Source organism: Cetorhinus maximus, chromosome 1, assembly GCF_964194155.1.
Source record: "Cetorhinus maximus chromosome 1, sCetMax3.hap1.1, whole genome shotgun sequence".
Classification (NCBI taxonomy): Eukaryota; Metazoa; Chordata; class Chondrichthyes; order Lamniformes; family Cetorhinidae; genus Cetorhinus; species Cetorhinus maximus.
In genome coordinates, this window is record NC_135879.1 from 108,765,185 (window position 1) to 108,781,873 (window position 16,689).

The 16,689-nt window shown below is 44.0% G+C and overlaps 1 protein-coding gene across 1 annotated transcript in view; it reads left to right on the forward strand.

The window, feature by feature from the left end:
- The window catches only part of haspin (histone H3 associated protein kinase), a 61,719-nt gene that overhangs the window by 7,173 nt on the left and 37,857 nt on the right, over window positions 1-16,689 (forward strand). Inside the window, exons 3-4 of the mRNA XM_078552150.1 lie at window positions 700-826; window positions 9,320-10,648. Of these exons, the coding sequence (XP_078408276.1) occupies window positions 700-826; window positions 9,320-10,648 (1,456 nt within the window). The remainder of the gene's footprint in view (window positions 1-699; window positions 827-9,319; window positions 10,649-16,689) is intronic.

Sequence of the window (16,689 nt, forward strand, 5' to 3'; positions counted from 1 at the left end):
AACAATCCTGGCCTTAACCCTTTAAGGGTCAGTGTCTTTTAAAAACACAAGTTCTTACAAAGTGTTCTTTAGTCCTTGATGATCAACCATTTTCCGTGATTAAAGCATTTATGACATGTGCAGTAACCTTTGATGTGGCACCTCATCAAACCCCTTTTGGAAGTCCATGTGCATCACATATACAGGTTCCCTTTTACCACTTTATCTATGTTACTTCCTCAAAGAATTCCAATAAATTATTCAAACGCGATTTCCCTTTCACAAAACCACGTTCACTCTGTCTGATTGCGTTATAATTTTCTAAGCACCCTGCTATAACTTTCACAATAATAAATTCTAGCATTTTCCCTATGACAGATGTTAGGCTAATTGGCCTGTAGTCCCCTGCTTTTTGTCTCCCTCCTTTGAAGAATAGAAGAGTTACATTTGCTGCCGACCTCCTGTATTGTACTATTATATGATTCCAATAAGTGCTTTCATGTACAGATAGCTAAGACTTCAGAATGGACCTTTTAGCAAATTAGATTTTAACAACTATTTTGTTTTATTAAAGGTCAAGTGAGGCTTCTGATGGTGTATTTGTGGCTGGTTATTAATATTTTGCTAACTGCATTGTTAAAACCTTTTTTCTTCTTTCCTTCCTTCCTCCCTCTACATTTTTGGGTGTTGTGGGAATAAAAACAAATGCAAATAAACCAGGAGCACAGCAGAACAAATTCCAAAAGGATCTCCACGACTAAAATATGTCACTTATCGACGGAAACTGCGGAGTTGCAAAATTGTTTCAAATCAAGTTTTAAGTACCCAGCTCCAAATGAGAAAAAAGGTAAGGTTTTATTTTTTTGAATTAATTTTGCTAACAAATATAAATCTGAATTATTTGATTGAGGAAGACTGTGTGCCTGAGTTGAAACAGAAAAATGTTACTTAATTATGGAACAAAAACATTCTCTCTTTTAGTTTACTGACTAATCAGCTATGTTACCATCAATAATATGCACAGAGTAGTGAAGACCTGTAACTCACAATTTGGCAAGAAAATAATGGTACAAAATTTGTCTCCATCTTCCCCACGCCTCACCTTCCATTGCCTTGTAGTTAAAGGCATCAATTGGTGTAATTCTAACCTATACACAGCAGAAACATATTTTGATTCTTCGTTTCTGTTGAGTTAACTAATCACAAATGTGGTATCAGATAGTGTGCTATATTTGGTTTCAGTGCTCCTGGACGAGAGGAAGAACATCCTGCACCTAATTTCTATCCAGTGACTCCTGCTGGAATGTGTTCATATAAGGATGTCAGCTGAGAGCAGATTCACTTTGTATAGGATGACCTCCATGTGTTAATAGTCTAATGGTACCCCATGTCTTGATTTGCACATGAAGAATGGCCATTACAATGTGTTACTGGAGAACTTTATTAGTGCTTGTTGTGAAACAGCACTTCAGCAAGAGGCAGCACCTTCAGAGGGGAGAGAAAATTAAAGGAGGTAGTTTTGCGCAGGACTATTTTTTGTCCCACCTGCTTTCCCATAGTGATCACTAGGTAGTATTCAAGAACCAAAGCCCAATGTATTTTTAATTTCTAACCTCTAATCAAAGGACATGGAGGCCAATTGTATGTTTCCAATGACCACCCTGGTGAAATGGATACTAAAATCAACTAATTCAGCATGGAACAGGGCTTGAACCCGATGGACTCTTGGTCTGTCAAGTCTGAACTCCATATGCTACATCTTATTCAGTTGTTGGCAACCTGAAGTCTTTATTTTTGTGTGCTTCTATTGATTTGCATGTGTAGTAGCACAATAGAATGAACAGAAGGTATTATGTACATAAGTGACTAAAACCTACCTAAACAAAAATCCATGTGGAGCCATTGCATATACCATTTATTTGAAAGCTGCATGTAATTATATTTTTTTCAGATCATACTTGTGAAATCAGCAACTCTGCCAAAGGGCCACAGACCTGAAACATTAACCCTACCTTCCACTCTCACTAATGCTTTCTGACCTACCTAAGGAGAGCACAAGACTACTCTGTTGATTTTTCTTTATTGGGATGGAGAAGGAATGAAAGTTTAAAGTGATACTATGAACTTATTTTTACACATCGCTGATTGGCTTGGGGTTTAACTCATTCCCAATTTGCATTGCTTTGGTTGACTATGAATGTTGGGTGTGCTAATCTGAATAAAATGGCTGCAGGCCATCTGGTTGGTTGGGATTATCTGGATGTCATGACCATGTGGGCAGGGCAGAACTGGTTATCCATCTGTATGCAATTGCAGCTGTTTAATTTCTTCTTTCCTCACCTGTCTTACTTTTAAGTTTGTGCGACAGATTTATTTAAGATTTAAGACCTTGGTGACATTGTGGAAACGGTGAGTTATTTACAACAGGATCCAGTTGTCGTGGTCCTTGTAGCTACCAATGACATAGACAGAAGAAGGAAGGAGGTTCTGCATAGTTAGTATGAGAAGCTAGGTACCAAACTAAGAAGTGGAACCTCAAAGGTGATAATCCCTGGATTATTACCTGAGCCATGTGAAAATTGGCAATAGGGCAAATAAGATTGAAGAGATGAATGCGTGGTTCAAAGGGGCAGAGAGGTAAAACCTAAGAATACGCCAATAGTCAAGATGAAATGTTACAAAGATAATAAAAAGACAAAACTTAAAGGCTCTATATCTGAATGCAGGTAGCACTCATAACAAAGTAAATGAATTGATAGCGCACATTGAAGTAAATAAATATAGTCTGATAGCCATTACAGAGACATGGCTGCAGGATGACAAGGATTGAGTCCTGAATATTGAGGGGTATACGACATTCAAGAAGAATAGGAAGCTAGGTAAAGTTGAGTAGCACAGTTGATCAAAGATGGCATTGGTGCAATGGTTAGAGATGACCTTGGTTCAGGAGATCAGGATGTAGAATTGGTTTGGATGGAGATGAGGAATAGTAGGGGAAAGAAGTCACTAGTGGGAGTGGTCTACAAGTCCCCTAACAGAAACCACAATTTAGGACAAAGTATACAAGAAGAAATATTGGGTGCTTGTGATAAAGGGACGGCAATAATCATGGGTGATTTTAATCTACATATAAACTGGAAAAATCAATTGGCAGTAGTATACTGGGTGAGGAGTTCACAATGCTTTCAAGATAGTTTCTTAGAGCAGCACGTGCTGGAACCAACCAGAGCAGGTTATATTAGATTTGAGATTGTGTAATGTGACAGGATTAATTAATGACCTCAAGAGTGAAGGCACCTCTAGGTAGCAGTGACCACAATATGTGTGAATTTTACATCCAGTTTGAAAGGGAGAAGAGTGAGGGTGGAATTTTCTGTGCCAACTGGCACCGGGTGTGATCAGTGGCATGAGCGGACAATATGGTGCAATCAGCTTCACAGCGGCATGAAACCAGTTTGCGATTGTTCGCTCAGCCCGCCAACGGCGGGCCGTGTTTCCTGCCATCGGACATCGGGAAACTCATTGTCATACATCAGCATATCATTATCAGACCAGCCTGCCAGAATTGTGCCCCCCGCACCACTGGATTGTTTGTCTACGTCAGCGGGAAAGCATGTGCACTTGACGGCCTGTACTTTGAGAGCAACTCGGAGGTGAGTACACAGTAATGTTGTGCAGCGCTCGCCAGGGTCGCCTGTTGGACTTCGAGCTTGAGGGACGCTGGGGGATCGGGTTTAAGGATAGCCCTGCCGTTCAGGCAATTGTGAGAGTGGGAAGGGTGCAAGGGCCTGCTGTTGAATATAGCGCTCAAGCATTCGGGGTAGGGGATAGGGTGGGCGAGGGAAGTGGCCACGCATTAGGAAAACTTGTATAAAGTGACCATTCCTCTGAAACTCGGACAGTTCAGGTGCAGCCACATTGATATTGGAGTCGGCCTTCTAGTTTATCTGCCCACTCAAGCAATGCAGGGGCATCAAAATGCAACCAAGTGCTCCAAAGCTTTTCACTGCACCCCAACCTCGCCGGCACAGACTGCAAAGTCATTTAGTGGACGGCAGAACAGTTGAACAACTGCACACGTTGTACAATCTCCTTGCTAAAGCTGGCCATGGCCAGATTCTTAGTATACCCATGCTAACCATGTGTCTGTCTCTCTCTTATCCTGCAGGAGGAGTACATCAGGATCATGGAGCCTGGTGAACTAGCTGTATGCCTGATGGCCTACAGAGTGCGAAGACGACAGAGGAGAGAGCAACTAAGGCTCCTGGCTGGGCAAAGGCAGGAACAGCAACCCAGGAAGAGGGGCGGCTGGGGCTCCCGCACATGCCACCCAAGATTCGCAGCGAGCCATTGCACGCTAGCACCTAGCAACACCCAGAGTCTATAGATGCTGCCTTTCATTCCTGCAGCTGACCAAGTGTTGCCGGAGGTTGTGCATGTCTGGGGAACTGGTCGGTCATATCTGCCAGCTACTGCAGGATTTGGCGCCACAGGGACATGGAGGGCATCAACTGCCAGTGGGTGTGAAAGTGACCGCGGAGCTCAATTTCCATGCCAGTGGTTCCTTTCAGGACTCCACAGGTGACTTCTGTGGGATCTCACAAGCCTCCACTCACAAAGGCATCAATGAGGTCACGGATGCCATCTTTGCGAGGGCACACAACTTTGTGCATTTCGCCCGGGACCAGGACAGCCAGGATGCAAGAGCGAGTGGTTTCGCACAGATCTCTGGTTTCCCACAGGTGCAGGGTGTGATCGACTGCACTCATGTGGTGCTCAGATCTCTGTCGCAACACATCACCTGCAAGGGGTTCCATTTGCTGAATGTGCAGCTAGTGTGCGACCTGAAACGCATCCTGCAGGTGTGCACACGGTTTCCAGGGAGTGTGCACGACGCCTACATCCTCAGTTGGTCACAGACTCCAGTCTGGGTAATAGCAGCGTAAGAATGCTCCTGTCATGGAGACGGCAGTGGAGGCCCTATTAGTCACTAGATTGCAGGAGGATGACGACGACATGCAGTGAGGACGCTCCGTAGGTTTTCACATAGCCTTTGAGAATGTCTGACTCCTGTCTTCCAGGGCCCACAGAGGCTGTAGGGATGGCTCCTTGGGGACAAGGGCCACCTGCAGAGGCCATGGCTAACGACATCCGTGTGGTGGCCTCAGACTGCATTACAGCGACGGTGTCATGAGGCTCATGCTGCAGCGTGCAGCTTGGTGGAGCAAACCATCAGGATGCTGAAGATGTAGTTCTGCTGCCTGGACTAGTCTGGTGGAGTCCTGCTATATAGTCCACAGCGGGTGTCATGCGTCATCGTTGTCTGTTGCGCCCTTTACAACCTGGCGCTGCAATGGGGAGATGAGTTGGCTGAGGAGGAGATGGAGAAGCTGGAGGTCTCCTCCGATGAGTAGGATGCCGACCAGAATGAGGCTGAGGAGGTCATCAGAGGTGATGATGACAGGAGTGAAGCCCTCGCACTGGCTAGACAAGGCAGGTGTGCTTGGGAGGCCCTCATAGCTGCTAGATTTGTGGAGGATAATGATGACATGGAGTGAGGTGTACCCCATAGATCCTCACATTGGACCTGTGAATGTTTGGCTCCAGTCTGGCTTATGGCAACGCAGATACCCTCTGTGAGAATGCTGCTGTCATGGAGTTGCAGCGGAGGCCCTAATGGTAGCTCGATTGCAGGAGGATGATGATGACATGCATTGAGGACACTCCGTAGATCATCAAATAACCTCTGAGAATGTCTGACTCCTGTCTGGCCGAGGGCAGCTCGCTTGCGCTCTGTGATCAGGGTCATATCATAAAGACACAGCCGTGAAACTTTAAAAGCATCTGATCCTTTGACTGGCTTCAGCACTTGAGCCCTTCAGGAGCACTGCATCACTGGTCACAGATGTTGAAGAGATGGGGGCCAGCCAGCCCCACCTTAAAGGTGCTGAGAGCACACTGAGAGAATGGGAGAACTCTGTGGCGCCTGCCTCCTACATTTTGGCAGTGATGACCAGCACCGCCGAGGTTCAGGCATCAGCAATGTTTCCAGGGAGCGTGAGGCTGGACCATCACTTTAGTCCAAAGGCTGCACAGAGCCCAGGGAAGAGGCCCTGCACTTAAGACACCTGCCTTTATCTTGTGCAGAAAGGTTTCACATCTGAGTGACAAGAACATTGCTCATCAGAACAGGGAACCAAAGTAAGGGTGACATTCTTGGGAGTTTATTGACAATAGGAACAGTATATCCAAGTGATTAACACCCATGCCCAGGCTGTGCAACTAATTCTCCTTCATTTTCCTAACCCTGTCGCTACATCTTGTTGCTCCCCGGACATCCACAGCAGAGGTGGAGGCAGCCTGCTTACTGCAATGCCCTGTATGTGATCACCTTGGCGGGTGTCCTCTGGAGGACCGAGACTTGGATGGCTCCGGCCCACTTTCAGGGTCCTGCTGTGGGGCAGTGGTACCCTCCTCAGCCTGTGGAGCTGGAGCTGCTAAGGTCACAGGAAGAGGGGAGTTGGATGGGCTGGATACTTTCGGAGTCACCTGGATGGATGGGCCGGGAATGTGCACCTGCTGATCTTCTTCCCGATGGGTGCCTGGGGTACCCAGGCTGACTCCTTGAGGAGCAGGGGTAGCTGGAGTGAGATTGAGCTACCCAGCACACCTCTCATGTATGCACTGTTGGTGGCCAACTATGGCATCAGTGATGGAGCTGAGCCCACGCAGCAGCGCAGGAATAAAGTCCTGGACCAAGGTCTCCATGGCGGCTGCCATCCTACCAGTGTTGACCTTGTTGTGTTGGCGTGCTGATGCCGTCATCTCAGAGTGAAGGCGGACGGACTCCTCCATCATGCCTTGCAATCTGAGGAGTGTAGCGGACATCCCTTCCTGACGGTCCCGATCTTGCCTTTGCAGCTCCAGCAACTGTGACCTGACCGAGCCCAGAGGCTTGTCATCTGACTCAGACTCAGCAAATTTCTGGCTTCCAGCAGTCGTCCGAGTGCTGGACGCCAGGGAGGACCCTGCCTCTGCCTGCTGTGGATAAGACAGTGCGATGTACTTACCAGATTGTGATCCCGAGGCTATTCTAAGGATAGGTCCCACCGAGGTGTGTGTCTCTGCGCTGGTGGAGGGTGTGGGTGAGTGCTGTGACGGGACTTCAAGGAGGGGGCCTCCAGATTCCTCTTAAGAGGTTTCTTCGGGGCTTGATTGGAGGCCCTGGGTCATGGGCTCCATTGGCTGTGTTCCAGATGTGCCTGTGGGAGCAAGGAGAGATAATTAGTGCACGGCAGTGGCCTGTGAAACAGGAGACATCACTCAGCATGGTTGTCTGATGGATGTTGTACTGCTGGATCCTCACTTGGTAGAGTGCCGCCGACCTCACCTTCAGCACAGGAATGGTCTAGAACCAGGGGGCGCAGTCTCAGAATAAGGAGCAGGCCATTTAGGACTGAGATGTGGAGAATTTTCTTCACTCAGAGGGAGAAGACCTAGTCAATGACATCCTCTCACTCCTCCTCCGTCACTTCCACTCCATCACCACTTCTAGGTTTATGCATAGTTTTTTGTTTATTTGTTTCTTTCTGACTGTCACTTTCAGCATAAAACTTCATGACCTGGTATTGCTGTTTCTTTAAATCGTAATTGGTAGAGATAACCACCCCATACTCCTCACTCAGCTTTAGCACTGACACACCTCTATTTTCTGCAGTAATTCCATTTTCTTGGCTAGAGACAATGAATTATGTTTCCTTTTTGCAGTGATCTCCATGGGGTTATCTGCTGGCCTTTATGACATGATTGCGATGGCAAAAAGCATTGGAAAGCACAATAAATACTAGAGCGTCTGAATGGTATGGATATTACAGCACTAACAGTGTGTGGCAGAGGTCAGGTTGGGTCAGGCAGTTCAGGCTGGGTCAGGTGGGGTTGAGGTTCATTTGGGTCGACTTGGGATGAGTGAACTCGACTGGCATGCCACTGTAAACAAAGTGGCAAAGCCAATAACTAGTCCAGTACATCACAGAACTAGCACCTAGACTAATTGTCCAAATTTTATTTAACTGAATATCAAATGGAATATTTTTTTTAAATGCCCTGTTTTCAGACAGTGGATTTTGGGCATTCAACCTGTATTAAATTCTTTTAACACTTTAATCGCCTTGATCGTATCACCTCTCAACCTTCTATACTTGAGGAAATAAAACCCAAGTTTACGTAACCTTGTAATCTAGCCCTGTAAGCCCAGATGTTCTAGTAGACCTGTATTGTACCCCTCTAATAATATATCCATTTGAAGGTACGACCCTGAAGATTCCATGTGGGGTCTGACTGAGGCTGCATGCATCTGAAACATAACTTTCTCTCCTTTGTAAGCTAGTCCTTTGAAGATAAATGCTAGCATTGCATTGGTTCTTTTTAAATTTATTTGTACCTGTTTACCGGTTTTAAATGATTTATGTATGTGGATATCCAAATCTTTTGGCTCCGCTACAGTTTCTGTCTTCTCACAATGAAGAAAATATTCAGCTCTTCTTCTTTGCATCCTCAGAGGATATCTCACATTTGCCCACATGAAACTCCATCTGCCATAGCTTGGCCCACTCAAGTTATCTGTCAGTGTTTTTTATTTTTGCAACATCTTGCTCCCATCTGCACCACTTGCTGTTCTTTCTGTACATTTATATTTTGTTGTGGTTGCAGAGTAAAGCTATTCAAAAACTGTGAGAAAAAGAAGCAAGTATAGCTTTTGAAGGCATGCTATGATATAATGTGGAGAAATTGTGTATTGAGCACATTTCATGCTTGCATTTTGACATCCTCATTTTATGTGGTGATAAGTTTGACAGTGGTGTTATGATTATCCACAAAACGATTCTCCAGCTGTTGCTTGTTGCAAGTATAAATCACTACTAATTTTCAAATGTAGAAAATGTATTTCTTGTGTAAGGGGAAATACATTTAGGTCAATAACTGAATCAAAGCAAATTATTGTATGGAATACATTTTTGATTCATGTAATGTAAACTTGGTTCAACTCACCTTTTGACCTGTATTTTTATTTTAATTAACTTTATAGATTGAAGACATAAAGTATGAGATCAGTGATTTGATGATTTGATTTAACAAGTTGAGAGCAAGCATTCATATGTTAAATGTAATTTGAACTAATAAGTTAATTTTTGCATTTAATCTAGTGCAGTAATGTATACAACAGATTTAATTGGCTAATGAATATAATTTAAACTTCTGTCATATTTGTAGACATCTAGATGTTTGGTAAATGTATATAAATTAGCAATTTTGTAAATGTGTCCTTCTCCTTCTCCCTCAGGAGTTACTTGGGTCACTATTAGAATCTTCAGAATCATCTATTTCTTCTTCAAAGAAGACATGGAGAAATGCTTGCAGGGCTGAAAACTCTAATCGTAATCTTAGTTTTGTAAAGAAACTAGATAGATCCCCACTGCAGACTAGCACGCCTTCTTGTACCAGGAAATTAAAAATCAAGGAACCATCAAGATGTATAATTTCATTCAGCAGTGAAAATGAGGAGAATTGTGTGTGTAAGAACAATGTTGAGCCTTATAACGAGGAAAGTCTTGACCACCCCAGCACAGTGGGAATCTGTTGCTCCCAGAGTAGCAACGCTTCATGCAAGGCACATGTCTCTACAGAACTTCCAAAGCATTCAGAGTTTGTTGGATTGCCTACAAAGAAGTTGGATGGAATTTGCGATTTTGAAGCTGACTGTAAACCTGTATCTTTGTCTTTGGCAGAAAATCTTGAAGATGTAGATGCAGTAACTTCCCATTTATTTCAAACTCAGAAGGATGATTCCTATTATACCTTAAATAGTACCTTCAATAATAGCAAAGAGTTATTTTCTGATGTCATTGAAGTATCTGCTAGGTCTCCTGAGGCTGCTTTAATTAATGAAGTAGATGATACAAAAGCATTTGTCAGAAATTCTTTAGCAAAGTCTGGATTGCTTAACTGTGCAGCAAACCTTGACTTAGTAACTAAACAGGAAAACCATGAAAGTAGAAACAGAATTTCCAAATTGGACTTGGAGCCTGTGGTATACTTAGATTACTTTTCAGCATTTAGGTATTTCCATAAAAGCAGACCATTGGCATCTGCTGAAGATGACTCTTCCAAGGTGAGTTCATCACAAGGTGCTGCTGGAAAAAAGCGTTTACATAAAAAATTAACACCCCAGAGAAATGTGGGGAAATCTTTTAATCAGGTGGCTCTTAAGCCTGATGTGGTGCTCAATCCTCTTGAATTACAGTGGCATTTACCTGAGAAGAAAGATTTAATAAGAAATCCAGTGAAAAGAAATCTGGCTTTTGATGATGAACATAAATGCAGTTTTCATCTGCCAGAAAAAGAGTGCAAGCATACAGATTACATGAATTTGAAGTCATCTCTTTCTGCAGTCTACTTGCAAGGTGGAAAGTCTGGTAAAGGGCCCACAACTGGATCAGACTTCTTTGAACCTATAATAAGCCAACTAAACAGAAAGACTATTTCGGTGAAAAACGGCAGCTCTTTTGGTTCAGTATTTCAAAAAAACATGGATCCTGTTTCAATCTATGTGGAAAGTGCAGAAAAATCCACAGTGCATTTATGTGATCATCCAGAATTACAAGTAAATGAGGTAAGGGATTGCATATTTATTCATTGAATGATTTAAGAACATGAGAAATAGGAATAGGAGTAGGCTATTCAGCCCTTCAAGCCTGCTCTGCCCATTCAATGAGAACATGGCTGATCTATTTCAACACCATTTTCCTGCACTATCCCTGCATCTCTTGATGTTTTGAAAATGTAGAAATCTATCAATCTCAGTCTTGAACATACTCAATGACTAAGCCTCCACAGCCCTCTGGGGCAGAGAATTCCAAAGACTTACTGCCCTCTTGAGTGAAGAAATTTCTCTACATCTCAGTCCAAAATGGCCTGCTCCTTATTCTGAGACTGTGTCCCATAGTTCTAGACCCCTCCCAACCAAGGGAAGCTTCCTTCCTGCATCTACCCTGTCGAGCCCTGTAGGAATTTTGTATGTTTGAATGTGATCGCCTCTTATTCCTCTAAACTCCAGGGAATAAAGGCCCAGTCTATTTCACCTTTTCTCATAGGGCAATCCCTCCATCCCAGGAATTAATTTAGTTTTTAAAAATTCATTTACGGGATGTGGGCTTCGCTGGCTGGGCCAGCATTTATTGCCCATCCCTAGTTGCCCTTGAGAAGGTGGTGGTGAGCTGACTTCTTGAACCGCTGCAGTCCATTTGGTTTAGGTACACCCACAGTGCTTTTAGGAGGGGAGTTCCAGGATTTTGACCCAGCGATAGTGAAGGAACAGCGATGTATTTCCAAATCAGGATGGTGAGTGACTTGGAGGGGAACTTCCAGATGGTGGTGTTCCCATCTGTCTGCTGCCCTTGCCCTTCTAGATGGTAGTGGTCATGGGTTTGGAAGGTGCTGTTTACGAATCCTTGGTGAATTCCTGCAGTGAATCCTGTAGATGGTACACACTGTTGCTACTGTGGGTCGGTGGCGGAAAGAATGAATATTTGTGGATGTGGTTCCAATCAAGCGGGCTGCTTTGTCCTAGATGATGTCAAGCTTCTTGAGTGTTGTGGGAGTTGCACTCATCCAGGCAAATGGGGAGTATTCCATCACAATCCTGACTTGTGCCTTGTGGATGGTGGATACGCTTTGAGGAGTCAGGAGGTGAGTTACTCGTTGCAGGATTCCTAGCCTCTGACCTGCTCTTGTAGCCACAGTATTTATATGGCTAGTCTAATCCAGTTTCTGGTCAATGGTAACTCCCATAATGTTGATAGTGGGGGATTCAGTGATGATAATACCATTGAACATGCCAAGGGGTGATGGTTAGATTCTCTCTCGTTGGAGTTGGCTATTGCCTGGCACTTGTGTGGTGCAAATGTTACTTGTCAGCCCAAGCCTGGATATTGTCCAGGTCTTGCTGCATTTGTACATAGACTGCTAGTGAACCTTCGTTGCACTCCCTCTATCCAAGTATATCTTTCCTTAGGTAAGGAGCCAAAACTGCACATAATACTCCAAGTGCAGTATCACCATGACTGTATATAATTTCAGTAAGACATCTTTACTGCTTATACTCAAATCCTCTTGTAATAAAGGCCGACATACCATTTGCCGTCTTAAATGCTTGCTGTACCTGCATGTTAGCTTTCAGTGACTCATGAACAAGGGCACCCAAGTCCCTTTGAAGTTCAACACAGCCTCTCACCATTTAAGAAGTATCCTGTATTTCTGTTTTTCCTACCAAAGTAGATAACCACACTTTTCCACATTGTATTCCATTTGCCAAATTTTTGCTCACTCACTTAGCCCCTCCAAATCCCCTTGAAGCATCTTTGAATCTTCCTCACAGCTCACACTTCCATCTAGTTTTGTGTCATCTTCTAACTTGGAAATATTATATTTAATCCCCACATCCAAATCATTGATATAGATTGTGAATAGCTGGGGCTCAAGCACTGATCCTTGCGGTATCCCACTAGTCATAGCATGCTGACCTGAGAATGACGCGTTTATTCCTATTCTCTGTTTTCTGTCCAACTAACCAGTTCACATTCCGTGCCGGTATATCACCTCCTATCCCAGGTGCTCCAATTTTGTTTACTAACCTCTTATGTGGGACCTTATCAAAAGCTTTCTGAAAATCTAAATATGCTAAAATCTAAATACTTGTTTTCCCATTTATCTATTCTGCTAGTTACATCCTCAAAAAACTCTAACAGGTTTGTTAAACATGATTTCCATTTCATAAATCCAGGTTGACTCTACACAATCCTACTATTATTTTCTAAGTGTCCTGTTATCACATCCTTTCTTACAGATTCTAGCACTTCCCCTACTTCTGGTGTCAGACTTTTGTGTCAACTTGGCTCAGTAGTTGCCTTTTTCTTCAAGTTAGAAAGTTCAACCCCAACTCCAGAGTTTGAGACTCCTGGTGGGGAGGGGTGGGGTAAATTCTAACCCCTAGGATTGGGTGTGGAGTTAAAATCAAAAAAGAAATTGGAAAATCTCATCCCAACCTGTTCCATTGCTCCCACTTACAGTTATAATGGAGGCAGATTGAGGGGCAGTTGACTCATCCCGCTCTGGAGGTGGGTCTGACCTTAAAATATTTTAATGGGGCTGCTTTCCTGAAGAACACCAGAAATAGGAGCAGCAATAAGCCTCCTTCGGCATTCAATAAGATAATGGCTAACTTACGTCAACTCCACATTACTGTTGTGTCTCTGTATCCTTTGATTCCCCTGGTGGCCAAAATCTCTTGATCTCAGTCTTGAATATACTCCATAACTGAGGATCTACAACTGTCTGGGCTCCAAAGCTTCACAATCGATAAGTGAAGAAACTTCTCGTCTCAATTATAAATGGCCAACTCCTTATCCTTATCCTGAAACCATGGGCAGAATTTAGTCCTTGTCGGGCAGGCTCGACGGGGGCAGCCGGGAAGCTGACCGCCGCCCACAATCGAGGCCGGAAGGCGATTTCACGCTGACAGGCCTTGAAACATGAGCAGCAGTGCTCATCGCTGCCTGTGTTTTTGAGGCGGGGGGTGGGGGGGGTGCGGGGGGCGTGAACTTTGCACGAATGTGCACCTGAGAATCTCTGTGAGGCGCAGAGCTGCCTCAGGGAGATGAAGAGTTTTCAAAAAAAATAAAGAATTGAAAAATGTTCTAAAACATGTCCCCTCATGTGACTCTGTCACATGAGCAGGGTCATGTTACTAATTAAATTTAAAAATGTTTATTTTATTTTTATTTGCTTATGGAAACCTCATCCCACCCATGGATGAGGTTTCCTAAAACGTGCAAAGATGGCTTGGCCTTTTCGCCTGCCCGCTAACCATAAGATTGGACGGGCAGTGAAAAATGTAAGTTGATTGAGCCTTTAATGGCCTTTATAAGCCTTTTAATAGTCGGTGGGTGCGCTGCTGATTCCGGCGTGCACTTGCTGACCGAAATATCGCACGACTGCTCGTTGATGTCGGGACACTCACTTGAGTGGGTCAGGCTCATGCCTGCCTGCCGAGGTAAAAATTTTGTCCCATGAAACCTTGTTCTAAACTCTCCAATTAGAGAAAACAGTCTCTCATAGGGCCTAATTGGGTAGATTCTAAGAGTTTTAGGCTCTTCAATGAGATAATCTCAGACTTCTAAATGCCAGAGGATATAGGACTATTCTCTCCTAATAAGGCTATTATTTCATCCAATAAATCAATCTGGTGAATCTTTTTGCACCCTCTGAAAGGCAAGTATATCCTTCTTTGGTCAAGGAGACCAAAGCTATGCACAGTACTCTAGGTGTGGTCTCACCAAAATCCTATATTGTTGCAGCGAAACTTTGATACTCTTATACTGCAACTCCCCTTGCAATAAAGGCTAAGATACCTTTTGCAATAATAAGACTATGGCACTATACCAGCTAACTATTAGCACTCATCTTCAAATGGTTTCATACTTTTGGAATGTCCTGAGATCATGAGTGCTACTACATAATAGATGAGATGATGTCGTACAGCAGTAACTTACTTAATTGAATGTTGTTGGCATTACTACAGTAAAGTTTACGGGCCAACAGTGACCAGTTGTGAGTATCCATTTAAAAGTTGGTGCTATAGTGTATTAAAATGTGTGGTATTATACAATGGAACCATTTCCCTATTTAAGGTCAGCTAATTTAGCACAGACTAAGGATTAAGCCTTGTTTGCCTTATGGGGAGGGGTAATTGAAAGGGATCAAAATGATCCCATATTGAATAGCAAATAAGATTCTGTAAATTCTGTAGAAATTGGAGTAGGGGAGAAGGAGGGATATTCTAAAGAAAATACCTTCAATGAGAAATATTCAGTGCAGTACTAAGAGAGTGCTATACTCCTGGACGTACATGGAAAGTCATAAAGAAGAAGAAGGATTTGCATTTCTTTGGTGCCTTTCATCATCACTGGATATCACAAAGTGCTTTATCACCAATGAAATACTTTTGAAGTGTAGTCACTGATACAATGTAGGAAACCTGAATTTGTTGCAGCAAATTGTGTGCTGTAATGTTCAACCAAGGCCCCTGTGCCTCCTCTCCTCATGTGGCTGTGAAAAAAATCGTCATGGCAGTATTCGAAGCAAAGCAGTGAATATTGTGAGGTGTCCCAGTCAGAACGTATCCCTAAATCAACACATCTAAAACAGATTATCTGGCCAGTTATCTCAGTGGTGTTTGTGGGACCTGATGCAATTTGGCAATTGAATGTTGAATTTCCCTATATTGCAACAATTACTGTACTTCACAAGTCATGGCTGTGTAAATTATTACAACGTATTGATGAGATTTACCTTCTTTGGCAGCCTTCCATCTCATGAGCTGATGGTTTGTGCTTTGGTGGGCAACTCTGTGTTAAAAATTACCTGGTATGGTTCAGGAGCCCTGCTCTGGCATGATAGTGCCTGCCACATTTAGTGCAGATGAAGCTGTAGGCTGAGCGGGTGCAGGAGTCACTGGCCTCTGTTTTCTCTAGACCCTCTTTTTGGCTAGCTGAGGTTTTTGTTTCTTCTCGTCTCTACCAATGCCAATTCATACAGTCCAGTCTCCAAAGGTCAGGGCCATCAGTGATTGCCTCCCAGTATCTGTGCTAATATCTGCTAACTTACCTCATTTGTAGGTGTTCTTGTAGCAGAGATATGGGTGTCCAGCAGGTTGTGGCCCAGTGGCCAGTTCACTATACAGAAAGTCTTTGGGTATGCAGCTGCCATCTATCTGAGCCAGTGCAGACATTGTTGGCTTAGCAATGAGTGCATGATGATTGAAATAGTATCCTCCATAACCTCTGAATTGGTGACCTTGTCCTGCCAAGAATTTTTTTTATTCTTTCAGGGGATGTGAGCGTCACTGGCTGGGCCAGTATTTTTATTGCCCATAATGCCGTTGAGAAGGTGGTGGTGAGCCACCTTCTTGAACTGCTGCAGTCCATGTGGTGTATGTACACCCACAGTACTATTAGGGAGGGAGGGAGGGGTTCCAGAATTTTGATCCAGTGACAGTGATGAAACAATGGTATATTTCCAAGTTGAGATGGCGTGTGGCTTAGAGTGGAATTTGCAGATGGTGTTGATCCCATGCATCTGTTGCACTTGACCTTCCAGGTGGTAGAGGTCACATGGAAGGTGCTGTTGAGGAGCCTTGGTGAGTTCCTACAGAGTATCTTGTAGATAGTACACACTGCTGCCACTGAGTGTTGGTGATGGTGGGAGTGGATGTTGAAGATGTTGGATGGTGTCCCAATCAAACTGGCTGCCTTGTCCTGAATGGTGTCGTGCTTCTTGAGTGTTGTTGGAGCTGCACTCATCCAGGCAAGTGGAGAGTATTCCATCACGCTCCTGACTTGTGCCTTGTAGATGGTGGACAGGCTTTGGGAAGTCAGGAGGTGAGTTACTCACCACAGGATTCCTAGCCTCCGACCTGCTCTTATAGCCACAGTATTTATATGGCTAGTCCAGTTCAGTTTCTGGTCAATGGTAACCCCCCAGGATGTTGATAGTAGGGGGATTCAGCGATGGTAATGCCACTGAATGCCAAGGGGAGATGGTTAGATTCTCTCTTGTTGGAGTTGGCCATTACCTGGCACTTGTGTGGCGCGAATG